The sequence below is a fragment of the Ambystoma mexicanum genome, chromosome 5p (assembly GCF_040938575.1).
Source record: "Ambystoma mexicanum isolate Mex_15411 chromosome 5p, UKY_AmexF1_1, whole genome shotgun sequence".
Classification (NCBI taxonomy): Eukaryota; Metazoa; Chordata; class Amphibia; order Caudata; family Ambystomatidae; genus Ambystoma; species Ambystoma mexicanum.
Window position 1 is genome coordinate 161220864 of NC_090930.1, and position 17816 is coordinate 161238679.

Genomic DNA, 17816 nt, shown 5'->3' on the forward strand with positions numbered 1-17816 from the left:
TTTGAAGTTTTAGTGCTTTGCAGCTCAAACAAGAGCACTAATATGCGAAGAGATAGCTGCATAAGAAGAAGCATTTGAATGCTGACGTCAAACTTGATTTCAGCATTCTGCTAGGATTACCGGCCCTAGTGCACTTGAGCATTATCATCCTAATCATCTTCCAGCAATCCTTATTCTCCAATTCAGGAATCTCTACTGCTAGGTATGTGGGAATGAGCGTGAGAATTGCTGCGTCCAGCAGAGAATCATTTAGGCAGGCTCATTAGATATTGCAACATCTGGGACTACAGATGTAATAATGGCATACAGAATAATTCGGCCAAAGGAAGTGTGCACTATGTCCCCACCAAAACCGGCGTTGGTTAACTTAAATAGTATCCCCAGGTCCTCTTCTCCAGTTGCTAGTATGGGCCTACTGTACTCAGTGGTCTCGCCTGGGGTTACACAATCAACTCCCCAGGATTCTGGGGGGCCGTAAATACATGGTCCTTACATTAAGTACACTCAGAAGGCAAAGGCCTCACCTAGAAAGGGTGAGTTGGGCCCACGGAGGTATGTGACATGGCTGTTCTAAAAACAGCAGAGATGGGTAAAGTTGAAAACTCCAAGTTAAATGCTTGGGACACCTTTGTGCCCCCCCTTGGCTATTGCAGTCCCCTCCGATACAGAGGGGGCTGAAATTATCCTTGATCCCCAAATACTTACCTCTGCCTTGGACGATAACGTACAAAAGCAGATTACTCCTGGCAAATGGGGGTTTGTAAAGGAAAACATTATTAGAGAACTGAACTTGTGTAAGAACTTTGAAGAATTATGTACTTGGATGGACTATCTTGACAATTGTTTTGGGAATTACCACATAATTAGAACGGATAAAACATGCCAAACGGTTTTCACTTTTTCTATCACGAATCAACACTCTGGTCAAGTGGGGAGAATGGATCAGGCATCACAACTGAACGGCTGCCATATGTTTTGGACCTTGGTACTGGATCTCACATAAGGGAGGGACCAGTTGGTATTACGGTAGAAACAGGCGTAATACTGGGAGACCCTAAATCTGGGGTGGATATGCAGAATCCCAAGTTAGTTCCTCCTGTAAGGAGGGTGTCTTATGGCTCCAAGGTGGAAGTAGGTGCAAAACTGAGAGTTTATAGATCTTCAATTGAGGGGTATGCAACGAATCCCAAGATAGGCCCCTGTGAGCCGGATCAACCCGTGAAAGGTAGTTTTTCCTCGTCCATTTTTAAATTATTTCGGGTAAAATAATCGTCTATGCCGGTATGTAATGACAAGCCCATACGAGACTTTGTTATGGATGATAGGAATTTCATCACAACTGATACAGAGAAACCACGGGGGAAAGAGCAAAGAGAGGCATTGGGGAATAAGGTCTTGGCCTGGCTTCGGCAAAGAACGGGGCAGGGAGTGGTGAGATGTGAAAATCATACAAAGGCTGAATATTGACGAGTGGTGCACTACAGAAAATAGGGTTTGCGTATTGGTGGGATGTGGACTAGTAATTATTTGCCCAGCGGCTCATCGAACTTGAAACTCATTGTGAACTAGCCTTGACAATTCAATGTTATGTTTGGAATGTTGATACCAACGAACATTGTTACCGTGCTTAGCCTCTGTCCATTTTTGACCTGTTATTTATGTTTTACGTTGTAAGTAATGTTTTGTTGCATCACTCTGATGCCTGTGGGCTATAGCGCTCTATAAATATATAAATAAAAACTACAAGCTTCAAGAGATTTATAATGCACTTACATGGCACCCCAATAATGTGGACTTTATCAGCTATCGAAAGCAGAACCTCAGTGCAGAAAAAATCCAGATTCACATTTGTAGAAACACATCCCATTTTCTACGGCCCAGACTGGTTGACCTTAACGCTGTACAGAGTTAGAGCCAATGGAGGAAGCGTGGAATTACATTTTAGGCATCCTTACCATTTTCGGTTATGCCATTAATCAGAATTGCACTTGGTTCCGGTGTGGCAGACTCCTTATCTCGTTGGTCATCCATCGATTTAACCTCTTGCTGTTCATTCCATGCCCCACTGCATCTGTCCAACCTGCAGAATTCAGAATAAATTATTTTACTCAACTAAAACCTGCAAGAACACTGTGTAAATCAAGTCAGATGAAAGGAATACATCATTCATTTTACAGTTGGCAAAATATATTTATTATTTGGTGGTTTGGTAGCGCCACATAGTTAACGGTTTCAGAGAACTTGGCAACAGGCGTTTACAATTAACATTAATATTGCCCACATGGTTGATACTCAATTTGTGACCTCAGAAAGAAAAAGACATGAGTCAGTAGGTGGTGTCTTGAACCCTTGTCCATGTGGCAGGTCCCTCCCATCTCAGAGGTGTGCGTTATGTGTAGAGCTGTCCATCCGCCCATTTATTTGCTACCAGTTTATTTAAAACATGTTGTTTATCTGCCTCTGCCACTTACAACCAAATTCAAAACTTGTAACATCTTGAAGGCTAGCAGGCAGGGAAGATATGAGTTCACCACCAGGAGACATGTCTGTTATCAAACCAGGGATGTATTGCTATATCATTCAGGTATCACAACACACACAGGACAGCAGCGATTGACAGTCTCTTAGATGAAGAAAGTGGCGATTCCGGAAGTGCTGAGGCAGGTTTTAAATGCTACATTAAGAGGACAGGGTCTCCATTGTTGTAGCACAAGGAAGGGTAATGACCTCATGGTTGAGCAGAGACAGGGCAGGTGAGAGGATTCGAGTTATGGTCCTGGCAAAATTTGGCTTTGCATGAACATACCGAGAAGAAATGGATGGCTATCTCTTCAGGGTTCCAAACTGCTGGGAGCTATTTAGCTCATGCGTTTACCCTAGGAGAGCCTGGTTAGCTTGAAACTAAGTTACCAGGAGCTACTGTTGGCCTTCCAGACCAATAGGTGCCTTACAAACATGCATATGTGATATAACTTTGTGAATGTTTTTGAATGTAAATAAAGACAAATAAGGACACTTTTTTATTGGTTAAAAAACAATGTAACCATAAACATCTTAATAACGAGTTAACAACAAAATAATAAATTAGCAAAAGGTCACTGAAAATGTAAAAAGTGCGAGAAAAAAAACAAAAAAGGAAATATAATTAACTTTGGGGGAAAAAAAAGAAACGAAAAGAGAGAAAAAAGAAGAAAAGATGTTCACAATAAAATACTGAAAACGAAATAATGTAAAATAGAAAAATACAAATAGAAAATAAAATTAAACATAAGAAGCAGTGATCATGTTTAAAGCTCTAAAAAAGGTTACAACAGCTACAACCGCAGAGGTAGTGGATCCAGCCAAACAATAGTTCCACATAGGCTCAGTACCACTGCCGTTACACATGTAAGCATCCTTTCTAAAGACATTCCTACAAAAGCACTACAAAAGAGTAGCAGATGCTTCAATGTCTCGCGCTGGTCCCTATCTTGGCAAAATCTACAGAAAAGCAACTCCTCATCAACCAAGCCATAGCGGACCAAAATCACTTTTGTGTGGATTAAGTTCCACTGATACCTCAACAAAAGTTGGCGAGTGTGCTTATCGGCATAAATCAACAAAAAGTCGCCAATACACCCTGCTTTTTATGACCCCCCCCTCAGATGACTCATCGAGGGGTATTGGTGGAATTCATACGCAGTGTGGGCCTAGTCAAGATTGTAAAGGGCTTGTTTTACCCTACATGGTTTAACAATCAGTTCTGGAGTCTCATAACCAATTTTGGCCATTAAGACTAAGCATAGTTCCTCCAATTCTCTCAAGGTCCCCAGACCTTTTTCCCGACAGAGCACTATGAGATCCACAAACAATGATTTTTCATTTGGTAGTTGGTACTAGAATGTTCCTGTACAGTGAGAGATATCTCCAGTAGGCCCTAGCTTTCAGAGAGATTAGGCCCAATTCGTAGCGTAATATAGAGTGTGGAATTGGGCTGGTGAGACAAAGAACTTTCCTCCAAATCAGGGACTCCAGAAAATGTGGATAGTCTACTGTTGATGGAATATTTGCCATATCTAGAGTCTTCTCTACACAATTGGTTCACTAATTTGATTGCCCATGCTTGGAACCAAGACCGAAGTACTTTTGTTTTGTTTTTTGAGGTAATCAAAAAGCCCAGATGGAGGAGGGAGTCAATCGTCTCCACCACTTTAAAGGCACATTTTTCAGAAATAGATAATTGCATCACCTTGGTCTTGCTGGAATTAATGGATAAAGAATGAGCCCCCATAAAGTTGAAAAATCCTGCAAGCAGATGCTGCAAGTCTATGGGCGTGCTGTCAAAAATTAATGAATCATCTGCATAGGCTAGCCATAAAGGTCTTATATTATAAACTTTAGCAGTTATGTGGGTATACGGTTGTAGGTGTGCTCCTATGTCTGCCTGCCATGTACAAGTTAAATAGGCAGGGGGACAAAACACACCCCTGCCTAACCCCCCCCCAAGGTAGAAAATGCGCGGGATCTCATTCCTTGTTCGTTTGAAGGGGTAGTTCACTCAAACAAATTATTTTTAGTCAGTACCTCATGTGTTTTATTTAATCTGTGTTCTAATTTGATTTTAAAGCCATTTTAAAATTGTGGAACTTTGTAGACTTTAGCAGTGCTTAGTGCTGTGTTTTTGAAGACAAGGACCATCTAAATTTGAATTGTTAGTGTATACTGGAACAGTCTTAGGCTGATTCCGGCGCTGCTCAGAATATTAGAGAGAGAGGGGGAGTGGAGCTGCGAGACTGAGGTCTATTACCCTTAGACTGCAAAGGGAAACAAAACTGAATAACTATCTATTTAGACCTCTAAGTGTTTCGCGCTCCACTAATAACTAAATTGTGATTCTAATGTATTCTGTGAAGGTATGTCCTTCGATACTTAGCCCAGGCTGAAAAAGTGATATGATCTAGAAATAAATTTCTGTAGGCAGTTATATCACAGTAAGTACTTTTACCCAAATTGGTATAGTTTAATTAGTGCATTCCCAAGTGGTTATACATCGAAGACCAAAACTTAGAAAGTAAAACTGCATATAATCCAAAAATCCTGTTATGGATGAAACAAAAAATAGCAATAGTTCTCTGTTTAGAACAAAGAGGATTTGGTTGCACTTGTTGGTTTGCAAATTCAGTATTTCCTGATAATTCACGGATGGATTCAGTTGGTTTGTGAATTCAGTATTTCCTATTAGTTCACAAAAGGATTCAGTTATCTGTTAATGAAATGGATATATTGAGTCACTGTTGCTTCACAGTTCGAGGTTGACTGAATTACCAGTTCTGGGGTCAAATGCTCGCAATCACTGTTACTTCACAGTTGGAATGGAGTTAGGTACTTTAAATCACTGTTGCTTCACAGTTGGAGGTTCGCTAAGTTTTGAGTCTAAAATAATCAGAGGTAATTGGTCAGAGTCTAGGCCCTCTTATATTTCAGAGTTGTTATCGCAGTTCCATTAAATCTGTTAACCATGTGTTAACTATGTTGTTCCTTTATTTTTTTCCTGTTTTTTTCCTGTTGCCCAACACATGTTTCACCGTCTGGTTGGTGACGGATCTTCAGGGGTTAGTACGGTTTAGAGGTATACTGATGCTTGGAAACAAATATGCAAGATATTCATCAAAAATGCTATGCGTTATGTATCATGAGGTTCCTGGTACAAAGAGAAAGAGGGAAGAAAGAAGAGAATAATTCATTTTAGAAAACCCACTCGGTTGCAAGAGAGGAAGAAATGTGCTATTCTCAATATAGAAGTGAACAGATGTCAATTAATGTTAACTTTACTTCTAAGGTAGATTTTACAGGGGTGTAGGAAAAAAATATGCAAGTGTCTTGAAAGAGTACTTACTTGAGTAGCCTTTGGTTTGCGAGATGTGAGAAGTACATTGATCACGTGACTACCACGTCATTCCGCGTTCAAGTTAATATATTTACTTTTAATCGGTAAATACGACATTTATTTTTACAACTTACATATATTAACATCCACACAGTAATTCACACGATTCACAGTACTAACAGCCGTATTTCTGAAGACACTGTGCTAAGGAAACAATTGATCACGTGACCACCACGCTATCTTGCGTTCGCGATCATATATTCACTTCCGGGTCAATACAAAAAGTATCCGCCCACAGCAATTTACAACGAACGGACGACAACAAACCGCACACACCCATGCCTCACCTCAGCGCCACCCACAACCATAGGTAAGAACTAGGTAATAGACCTACTCTTAGTTTATACAGAGATATGAACAATACGCTCAGTACCACGACCACCAAGTCACACCATACGCATATTCATGCCACATTTCGTTGTATTCCATCTGTTTTCTTTAGGACGTGGAGAGTAGCCATAGAAAATCTCTTGTGATTTCGCCATTCTCTTTGAAACATACCTACTTCATTGCATACGCAAACCAAAGGCTACTCAAGTAAGTACTCTTTCAAGACACTTGCATATTTGTTTCCTACACCCCTATAAAATCCACCTTAGAAGTAAAGTTAACATTAATTGACATCTGTTCACTTCTATATTGAGAATAGCACATTTCTTCCTCTCTTACAACCTAGTGGGTTTTCTAAAACGAATTATTCTCTTCTTTCTTCCCTCTTTCTCTTTGTACCAGGAACCTCAGGATACATAACGCATAGCATTTTTGATGAATATCTTGCATATTTGTTTCCAAGCATCAGTATACCTCTAAACCGTACTAACCCCTGAAGATCCGTCATCAACCAGACGGTGAAACACGTGTTGGGCAACAGGAAAAAAATAAAGGAACAACATAGTTAACACATGGTTAACAGATTTAATGGAACTGCGATAACAACTCTGAAATATAAGAGGGCCTAGACTCTGACCAATTACCTCTGATTATTTTAGACTCAAAACTTAGCGAACCTCCAACTGTGAAGCAACAGTGATTTAAAGTACCTAACACCATTCCAACTGTGAAGTAACAGTGATTGCGAGCATTTGACCCCAGAACTGGTAATTCAGTCAACCTTGAACTGTGAAGCAACAGTGACTCAATATATCCATTTCATTAACAGATAACTGAATCAATTTGTGAACTAATAGGAAATACTGAATTCACAAACCAACTGAATCCATCCGTGAATTATCAGGAAATACTGAATTTGCAAACCAACAAGTGCAACCAAATCCTCTTTGTTCTAAACAGAGAACTATTGCTATTTTTTGTTTCATCAATAACAGGATTTTTGGATTATATGCAGTTTTACTTTCTAAGTTTTGGTCTTCGATGTATCACCACTTGGGAATGCACTAATTAAACTATACCAATTTGGGTAAAAGTACTTACTGTGATATAACTGCCTACAGAAATGTATTTCTAGATCATATAACTTTTTCAGCCTGGGCTAAGTATCGAAGGACATACCTTCACAGAATACATTAGAATCACAATTTAGTTATTAGTGGAGCACGAAACACTTAGAAGTCTAAATAGATAGTTATATAAATTTGAATTGTGTCCGGGTTAGTGAAATTAGCAAAATCGAGTGTTGCTAGGCACCCGAGTTCGACGTGAACTACAAGTCCCAGCAAGCTTGTAGTTCCTGTGCGCATTTATTTTCACGTCAGGCGCGTAAGCGCGGGCGCATAGGGGCCAGTTAACTCCGGTTTGCTCTGCTCTGCCATCCCTCTTTCATTCCCCCCCACGTAACGTTCACTTTTATTTATGACCAGTAGCATTGTATTGGAAGGCATGGATGGCATGCTGTCAGCGCCTATTGGGGGGAGGGATGGTTTGTTGAAGGGGGGTGGAGGCATGGGGAATCATGGAATAAACAACACAGCAACAGAATTACCGGCAAGGCTAACTGATTCCTGTACTAGCCTGAAAATGGGTCTGTTAAATACATGTTCCAATGGTTAAACACACAATCAATATTAATGAATTGATCCTTGAGAAACAATTTGATATATGGCTTAAAGACCCTATAGGGCCTACTTGTGATGTAACAGTACCTGAGGGCTACATTATTTATAATGCTAACAGAGAGGAAGGTCAGGGTGGGGGGATGGCAATTATAGCCAAGGAAAAACTTAAACTCTTCAAGGTCAACTTCAGTTGTAAAGGATGTGAATCCATTCAAATGAAGTTGGTATTATAATAATTGTTTTAATCTCATAGTATTATACAGACCACCGGCACTGGTCTCAGATTTTTCAAATGAACTCTGTTCACAACTGGCTAGCTTGAGATCCACCAATGTGTCCACCTTGGTGGTTGGGGATTTCAACTATTGTCGTGGTAATAAGAAAGATAAGGAAGCAATCATGCTAGAAAAAGCACTACAAAATCTTGACTTCCACGTTATAAACGAGGAGCCCACAATCACACAAGGGAATCAATTGGACTGGTTGCTCGCTTATAACCTATTTACCCAGGACTGCAACACTGCACCCTGCATATGGACTGACCACCACTTAGTTTCTCTGGACCTAGAACTGCAAGTTCCTCCGCACAACATAACCCCCATGTCCAGGTGGACTGCAGACATTTTAAACATTTGAAGACCGCCCAACTGCAGTCATGTCTAGATAATATTTTACTCTCCTTTCAGGAGAAAGACAGTTGTGCTACCTTGTTAGAGAAATATACCACACAAATACAAGAGCTAGTGGAGATACTAAGCTAGTTAGGAAAGAGAACAACAACCAGAAATGGTTTACTGCCGAGCTACGAGTTACAGACTATTAAAATTGAAAAAAAGAGCCCTTGAAAGGAAGTGGAGACAAGAGCAGTTTGCTGAAAACAAGGCAAAATGGAATATTGAGAATAAGAAGTACAGAGAAAAGATAAAAACAGCTAAGGCCGATTTCTTTAATGCTGAAATTGAAATTGCTGCTAATAAGACTAGTCAACTCTTTGGCATTTTAAAGAGTATAGAGAAACCTAAGAATCTCACATCACTGTTTCTTCCTACCAAAGCAGACTGTGACATTGTACAAAATGCTTTCATAGCTAAAATTGACAAAGCCAGACAAAATATGATCAAAGCCAGACTGACATTGAATCAGATAACAGTGCCTGAAGTGGATAACATTTGTTCTGGTCAAGAGACGTTCATGTTTGACCCCATTTCGGAAGCAGAGCTGTTAGAGGTGATGGGTCACATGAGACCAACATTTTATGCAGAAAATATGCTACCCTCTAACATCATCTCCAACATAAGGAACTTTTTGCTCCCATCTTAATGAAAATTGTCAACGCCTCCTTTGAGGAGGGCTTAGTTCCTAAGGAGCTTAAGAAGGTCACCGTCACTCCGTTGGTTAAAAAAGTTGGATTAGACCCTAAGGACCCGGTCAATCTCCGCCCTATCACTAATTCCAACTTCGCTCTCAAAATCTTGGACAGAATAGCCACTCAGCAATTGCAGAATTATGTGGAAAAACATTCGACCCTACATCAACAACAGTCTGGTTTTAGAGCCTCACACAGCACAGAGACGGCTATGTTGGACCTCCAGAATCACATGTTGAGTCTGGTGGATAAGGGTAAAGTAGGGATGCTAATGTTGCTAGATTTAAGTGCAGCTTTCGACTTGGTTGATCAGCAACTCTTAATCAAGGCACTGAGAGCTAACGTGGGCTGCTCTGAAATTACAATAAAGTGGCTGGTCTAATTTCTCTCTGACCGCCAAGCCAGAGTACACTGGGGAAACAGCTTTTCAGACCCTTTTTCCATCATGTTCGGTGTACCCCAGGGTGCTAGTTTGTCGCCCATGCTCTTCAACATATATATGCGTACTCTGTGTAACATCTTGGTAGAAACTGGAGTGTTCTTCACAAACTACGCAGGTGATACACAGCTCATTCTAGAACTTGAAGGCAGTCATAGTGCAGACAGTGCTATAATCGGTAAAGTTTATAGTGTGATTCATGAATGAAGCAGTCAAACTGGATGTGTCTTAACGACACCAAAACCGAACTGATGTTGTTCGGTTCCAGTCGCCTGCTAGCCAAACTTGGGGCGGACTACGAGTCCTTTCAGATTAAGGAAGCCACAATCCAAGTATCTTCACAGGTTAAAACCCTTGGCATGATGGTGAACTCTGCCGTCAACTCTGAAGCTCAGACTAACTACCTGCAAAAAAATGCAGCTTACTACCTACGGTCCATGAAGGCCATTAGACCGGATCTGAACGAAGGTAATATGGCTACCACTGCTAGAGCCATTGTGCTATTGAGCCTCGATTATGGAAATGCCCTTATGATTGGGGCCTCTGTTTAGGACCTGCTAGATGCCAGGTCATACAGAATGACGCAATCAGGCTTGTAAAAAGCCTCAGAAGAGACCACGTAACCAAGAATAGAATTTCTCTTCACTGGCTCAGAGTGGAGGAGAGAATAAAGTTTAAATCGCTGACTTTGGTGTATAAATGCCTATATGGTGAAGCTCCTAGGTACCTAAAGAATAGTCTAGCCCTATATACACCGCAAAGACAGCTTCGCTCTGAAGGTAAGAGCTTCTTAACTATTCCCAAATACAAACTCAAGTCTGGCATGGGAAGATCTTTTGTGGTGCTGGCAGCCCAGTTGTGGAACACCCTACCAGCGACTTTGAGAATGGAAAGCAGTCATTCTGTTTTTAGAAAACTGCTCATCTTTTCAGATTTACCCATCTTTTCAGATAAGTCAGGAGATTCAGTCCACCTTTGAAGCTTATTCGGTCTTGATTTCTAGGCCCCTTATGTTTACTTAGTGTCCGAGCGCCCTGATGCCTGCAGGCTACCGGGGCTATATAAGATAAAATACATACATACATACAAACATTTTATGCTTTAAAAAAGTTGGCCATAATAAAAAAGAGATATTGGCATTGTTTTTTAAAAGGTTCCTATGGAAAATAATTTTTCTAATGACCTATAAAGCCTTAATTTTCAAGTACTCGGGGCAGCCATTTTGTACGCTGAATCGGTTTCATGTGTGAAAGTTAATGCTGTGCTCTTGTGGCAACAATCAAGCAAAATCCCCCTATTGGGAGCTTGTATTATTGCTGCTGAAGAGCAGAGTATTTTCCAGCATGCCGGCAGAGGGATGAGCACAATTCCACAAGCATATACAGGCTTTATTGAAAAGGAAAATGGGGCTATGATGTTCAAATGCAAAATAAAATAACTGTCCCCTAAAAATAACTGCTGCGAGTTTAGGCCTGGCACACTCTGCGGGGGCTGCCTGTGCTACAGTCTCTGTACAGACAGGCATTCTAGAATTCCTCAGTCTCTGATCACACAAGACACACACACCCGGCATGCTAGCATTCCTCAGTCTCTGATCACACAAGACACACAGACCCAGCGCAAGTAAACTGCCATGCAAGGGCGGCACCACGCTAAGTGAGCAGTTTAAATGGCAAAAAATTGGCCACAGAAGTGAACAAGGGTAGCCCAACTCATAAGCATGCACGCCAAAGAGACAGAACATTTCAGACATTTCACTGTATGTACTAAAGGTTTTAGACAATTTGGATACGTTGGGCGAAAATTAACTATTGGTGCCTCCCGGGAAAAGCCCCCTCCTGCCGTGCCCCTATAATCGCCTGTGATGTGGCATGTCTCCCTGTGTTCTCACATCACTTCAGCTTTGGTTTATAGCCTTGTTCCTTATTCTACTATGCCCCCACCTCCTTTTGGAGAACCGTATCGAAAGCTCCATCAGTCAATGTGAATGGCTGTGATCATTCGCAAGGAGCACACTGCAGGTTTAACTGTAGCTCGACTGTATCTGCATCAAATCTACCCACTCTGCCATTAACACGCTTAGCCCGACCGACACGTCTAGCACTTACCCGTATGCCAGATGCAGCATGACCTGAAGGGGGGCCAGGACCTACCAGCATATGACAGCTGAACCAACAGCGATTCCACCTCCTGCAATACACTAGAACCCGCCTCGCAGAACGTAGATTGGCTAGCATACCAGTAGTCGAATACCAAAGGGAACGTTAGGTTCCCATCTGCCAATCAGCGTGCAGGAGGTGGAAGTGCTGCTACTGTTGGGTAGCACTGTTGGTTCAGCTGTGTGCACATAGCTCCTTGACTCGTTCAACAAGTCATTTCTTGTTTCCGTTCCCCACCTCCCGCCTCCCAGCCCGCCACCGTCAACCGTGAACTCCAAAACGAACCTCTCGTTCATACGGATCTACAGACCACTGACCTACGATGTTACCTTCGTCGATGCCTTCATAGAAGCAATCACAAACTAGGCCATCAAGCATGTACACCGAAAAATCCTTGGAGACTTCCACATATGGATCAAAAAAAAAGAATGCAAACTCACAAAAAAGAAACATTTATCAAGCAACTCGAAACAATGAAACTACGTCAAATGGTGATAGGAGCAACACACACAGAAGGACACACGCCAGACTCAATCTTCGCTAATAAAAACCTTAGCACCACTGCATCACCAATACAGATACTCTGGAGTGACCACCTCATCATTCCCATCATAATCAAACTACCAAAAAAAACACCCATACAGCCCCGAAAACTTCCCACAATCTGGAAAATAAACTGGAAGACCATCAAAGGCAATAGCTTAATAGAACAATAGGAACTCACAAAACCACCAACCGAGCAGACCTAGACAAAAAAACGGACCTATCCAGAAATGGTCACCGAAACAATTAACAGCATCTCCCCAGAAAGACCGTTCACACCCAACGCGAAAGCAGGCAATGGCAAGATGGTTTACACCCTTGCTCAGGGCAATAAAAAAAATCAACAAGACGCTTGAACTAGAATGGAGGAAAAATTACGATCAGACAAAATAAATCAGAATTGCCAAAACAAATCCCGAGCATACAATAAGGAAATTCACAAAGCCAAAAAGAATTACTACGACAACCGAATCAACAATGCCATCAACAGCCAAAAAGAAATATTTAGCATCATAAATGAAATAAGGAACCCACCTGGATGTAACAACTCACTGCTACCTTCTCAAAAATGTTGCAACGACCTTGCAGACCACTTCAAAAATAAAGTCACTGACATACATCGAATCACCCTAAGCAGACCAAGCAACCAGAACACACAGGCCACTCCACCAACATTGCAACTACATAACAAACTCTGAATGTTCGCCCAAATATCAGTAGAGACTTTCATCAAGATGGTAAAAAATAGCAGTAAAGCAGGCTCGCCTACTGGCCCCTGCCCACCAGATATCTACAAATCAATGCTCACAGAGGGCACACCGCTGGAATACCACACAAGCCCTGTCAACCAATTGCTCTCAATAGGGAAAGTACCACGATCATCCAAATCGGCGTTCATCAAACCTCCAGTCAAAGACATGACATGTGGCATTGAAGACCCCCTCTAAATACAGACCGATATCAAACATTCCCTACCTGTCCAAACTATTAGAAACCTTTGTCTATGAACAAACACGTGAACATGTAGAAAAACACGGTCTACTGGACAAGGCAATAGTCGGCTTCAGACCTATGAGGGAACAGAGACGGCACTTCTCTCTATCTGGGATGACTTAAAGACCAACGCGGACGCCGACACAAACTCAGCACTGATACTAGTTGACCACTCTGCAGCGTTCGACACAGTCAGCCATGACATTGTGCGAGAAACCAGACTATGTCTCACCCGCTAGTCCCTGCGGATCGCTCTCTCTCAGGTGGCCAGGGCACGGCCATCGCCTTTGGATCCAGACCCTGGGCGTGGACCAGTGCGGGAGGATCACCTGGGTGAGGGGTCCTCAGGGAGTGGGACACCGGATGGTGAGACGCGGTATCCCTCCCCTCAGTGTAACACCTTTATCGCATCCTACCTGATGGGATATTTAGAAACTCAGCCCTCCCCCCCTCCTTTCCTGCACAAACACTTTTACACAGACAGCCCGCTCTGGGAGAAAATAGACTCACACCTGAACGTGTACATGACATGTCCCAATACTATGGTCAGGTAATTATTGACAATCACTCACACCTGACTTCCATTACACTTCCCCACATGGAGAAAAGGTGGAGCACGAGAGCACACTCCGAGCGAAGCAAAACACACAAAGGTACCTCAGTTTCGAGTTGGCAGCTGAACGAGAGGAGAAAGAAGGCCAGGCACGAGAGGTTCACCCTTGACCATTGAACTTTTTTGACAGGAAGCCGGTACTTTCAAGAAACTTTCAAGACAGAAACCATAACACCAGGAAACAAGGCTGAAGAATCCTACATTGTGTTTCGGAGTACTGAGGGTCCTCCCGCATAACTGACCAAGGCGGGGAGGAGCAGCAGATGCTGTGGTATCATCCTGGACTCCAAGAACAAAGAAGCGACAGAGAAACACAGCCGGTGAGTTGTGGAAACCAATGCCAGACCAGTCTGTGTTGAAGTCAAGGTTGCAAGAGCCAAACATTGTAAAACGAGCGCTGGAACGTGATGAAAGACACGAGTGAAGCTAAATTGCTGATGACTATTTGAACATTAGAAGAAAGACACGATACAGTTGACAGTGGTCCGGCACTGTGAATATGCTCAGTCAAAGGTCTCTGTACGGTATCCTGACAAAAGGAAACAAAAGCAGAAGATCAATGTGAAGTGTAAATTATGTGAAGTAAATCGAAGAGGTTCTGCTACGGTTTAAGCAAAACTCATCACACATTCAAACGTCTTCCAGTCTTTGATACTGGTATCAAAAGGGGATCTGAGTCCAAACGAGGGGGATCCATGGCCTGAGCCCGAACGAGGGAGACCAAATTGGGAACATTGTAGAAAAGAGGGTTTGAGCCTGGGAGAGGGGGACCTGTAGTCCGAGCTTGAAGGAGGGAAACCAGTCTTGAACTTGTGAAAGTGAAACCCTGACAAGGGAAAACACTTGTGGTTTGTTTGCTGCATCAGGCCCTCTTCAATAAGAGACTGTCATTGGGAGAGTCTCTTTGGCGGAAGGCCCTGATGCATATGTGTTGAACTGTTACCTCATGGCTATGAAACCTGAGTGTATGCGTAGCCCGCCTTTCCCTGTGCTGAAAATGTGGGGAAGGGACGCTAATTGCTGAACTATCCCAACATATCATTCCTTGAACACTTTCCTTTTGCATACATTGTTATCCCACACCATGTTGTATTTAGAAGTAAGGATTGGCTATAGGTTTAGTGGTATAACCCCCTTTTATTTTGACAGACTGTACTAGGACTGCATTATTATTATTTGATGCTTGCAGTGTCAAGGGTTTTGACCCATGTTGAATCAATAGACTGGGTAGATGTGGGGATGAACTGTCGCCGCCCATTATTCTATCCCAGAACAAACTAAATCAATAGACTGGGTGGATGAGGGGATGAGCTATTGCCGCCCACATTCACGCCAGAATAGGAGAACTGCGCAGTTGGCACGAGACCACTCCAAAGATACAACCTTCTTGTGGGGGGTTCCACATCACCACTCTACTGTAAGGATGCCATCAAAACAATGTTAAGCAAGGGTCCTATACTATCAAGCAAAAGACCCCTCTATTGAAATGCAGTAATTCAAGACAACTCAAAAATGGATGCAGTACCGACAAATTCCCCAAGGTGGCGCTAGCGGTCTAAACTCTGACAGGGAAACTGTATTTAGGAGTTGCAAGAGGGGCAGGGACTTCAAAGCTTGTTAGTTAATTGAAAATCTAGCCACCTGCTGTTCCCAGAGGCCAAGAGGCTGGGAAACCTTAACACCTCAGAGATTCCACCCCAGGAGGCAGGATATCACATGACCCTGTTGATTGATTGAGGAGAGACTTCCAGGCAGCCTGCTGGAGCCCACACAAAAGGCTCTTTCTGTTGAATGGGGTATGTTAATTTTGAGTGTTTCCTGTCAACAGCCCTCTGCCAGCAAGGAGAGACATGTGATCACTGACCCACCCAGACTCCTGGAGGCGGACCCAAACACTTTGGGGGAGTTGAATTGCAACACATATATATTTTATAGAAACAGTGATAATTTATTGTAACCAAATGACAGGAACGTACAACTTTGAGAGTCTTAGTTTGAAAAATGCCCTCACGATTTCAGTCCAAACTCCAATTTGTACCATGTTCTGGGGCAAAACCCCGCTAATTATGATTATCGTAGACAATGTGTTTAAGCTAGAGACATGGAAAGTTACTGGGATATATGTGGAAGGGAAATGTACCTTTGTATAATTTTTGATGAAAAACCAATGTTGCAAAACCCACTAAAATCGAAAATAAGTTGACATTTTTTAATGCAAGCTCCTAGAAATGCCAGAGTCGGGACAGGGACTATCTTTAGTAATATATGATGTGTGTGTGTGATGTCAAACAACTGCGCACCTGGGAAATATGTATTTGAATCAAATATAGATTTGTGTGCACATTGACCAGGGGAGTGTCATTTCTGCAGGTCATAAAAATGACATCACTCTGACACACCATCCCTTCCCAAATCAGGGACCAAATAATCTATTGACCTATCAAATCAAGAGAGGGGCAGGCTTAGGGATGCTAGCCTCTACACCCACTTTTCAAAACACATAAAAAGAGACTGCTGGGACAGGTAGAGACATTCAATTGCCAGGCGAGCTGTTTGAAGTTTTGCCGAGAATTTTTGCAAGAACCTGTAGCAGTACCCAGAAAGCAGTGTTACATCCAGAATCCAGAGAGGCTATACCAGCAGAGCAGAGCTGACCCAGATCGCTGTGAGCAGAACCGGTGCCCGATTGACCCGCCGAGCAGACAGAACCGGAGCCGGACGTGTTGACCAGATCCGTGACGAGGCCTAGTTCAAATTTATATTGTGAGTACCTGTCATGATGCCTACCTCCAAGGAGCCAGGTTCGACCCAGCAACCCCAGAGGCAGGCATCATTTCCCCCAGGGGAGTGCCAGCGGGCCCAAGATGGGGCCCTTTGGACGCAGTCCTGGCGCCTTAGGCGGCAGGCTCATGTTGGACCTCTGCCCTGGCGCGTAGGGGTCCGCTTGCCGAGCTTGAAAACTAACTCTTTGACCTCGCATTTCGTCATGCCAATGGTGCTCGTGGACCCAAAACAGCCTCAGCAGTTGCATGCTATAAAAGCATACATCGACAGTGGAGCTATTGGAAATTACATAGACCGTGAATTGGCTTCCAGGATTAAGCTTCCTCTCCGCCCGAAAGTAACCCAAGATGTCATTACTACAGTAGATGGAACCGAAATAGCCTCAGGGCCTGTAACGCATTCCACTGTTGAAGTGACACTGGTGGGTCAGGATGGACATCAGGAAGCAATCGTGTTTGATGTGATCAAGGCCCCACAATTTCAAGTAATCCTTGGAATTCCTTGGTTAGAAACACATAATCCAAGAATTGACTGGCGAGCAAAGAAGATAAGTTTTCCTGATTGTGAACCAACTTGTTATCCAAGAAATCCAGCTATGGGTCTAGCCACAGCAACTTCCATCCCTGTACAGCTACCGTCAGAATACCAAGAATTCCAAGACGTTTTTCAGAAAGAACAGGCTAACACGTTACCTCCCCATCGGTCTTATGATTGCCAGATCGATCTGGTACCCAATGCTCAACTACCTTGTAGTAGGATTTATGCTCTTACGGAACCTGAGAACCTGCATTTGCGTCAGTATTTAGATCAGTACGTAGCCAATGGTTTTATTCGCCCGTCCAAGTCTCCTGTCTCTTCAGCTCTGTTCTTCGTGCCAAAAAAAGAAGGCGACCTTAGAACGTGTATAGACTATCGCGCCCTATATCAAATAACGATTAAGAATCGTTATCCTCTGCCCTTGATCCCTGAGCTTATCGACCA

At 42.8% G+C, this 17816-nt stretch overlaps 1 protein-coding gene across 6 annotated transcripts in view; it reads right to left on the bottom strand.

The window, feature by feature from the left end:
- The window catches only part of NEXMIF (neurite extension and migration factor), a 1570947-nt gene that overhangs the window by 104898 nt on the left and 1448233 nt on the right, over positions 1-17816 (bottom strand). For all 6 annotated transcript variants that reach the window (XM_069612575.1, XM_069612574.1, XM_069612576.1 and 3 more), the window contains one exon: positions 1956-2080. In XM_069612575.1, coding sequence (XP_069468676.1) covers positions 1956-2080 — 125 coding nt within the window. The remainder of the gene's footprint in view (positions 1-1955; positions 2081-17816) is intronic.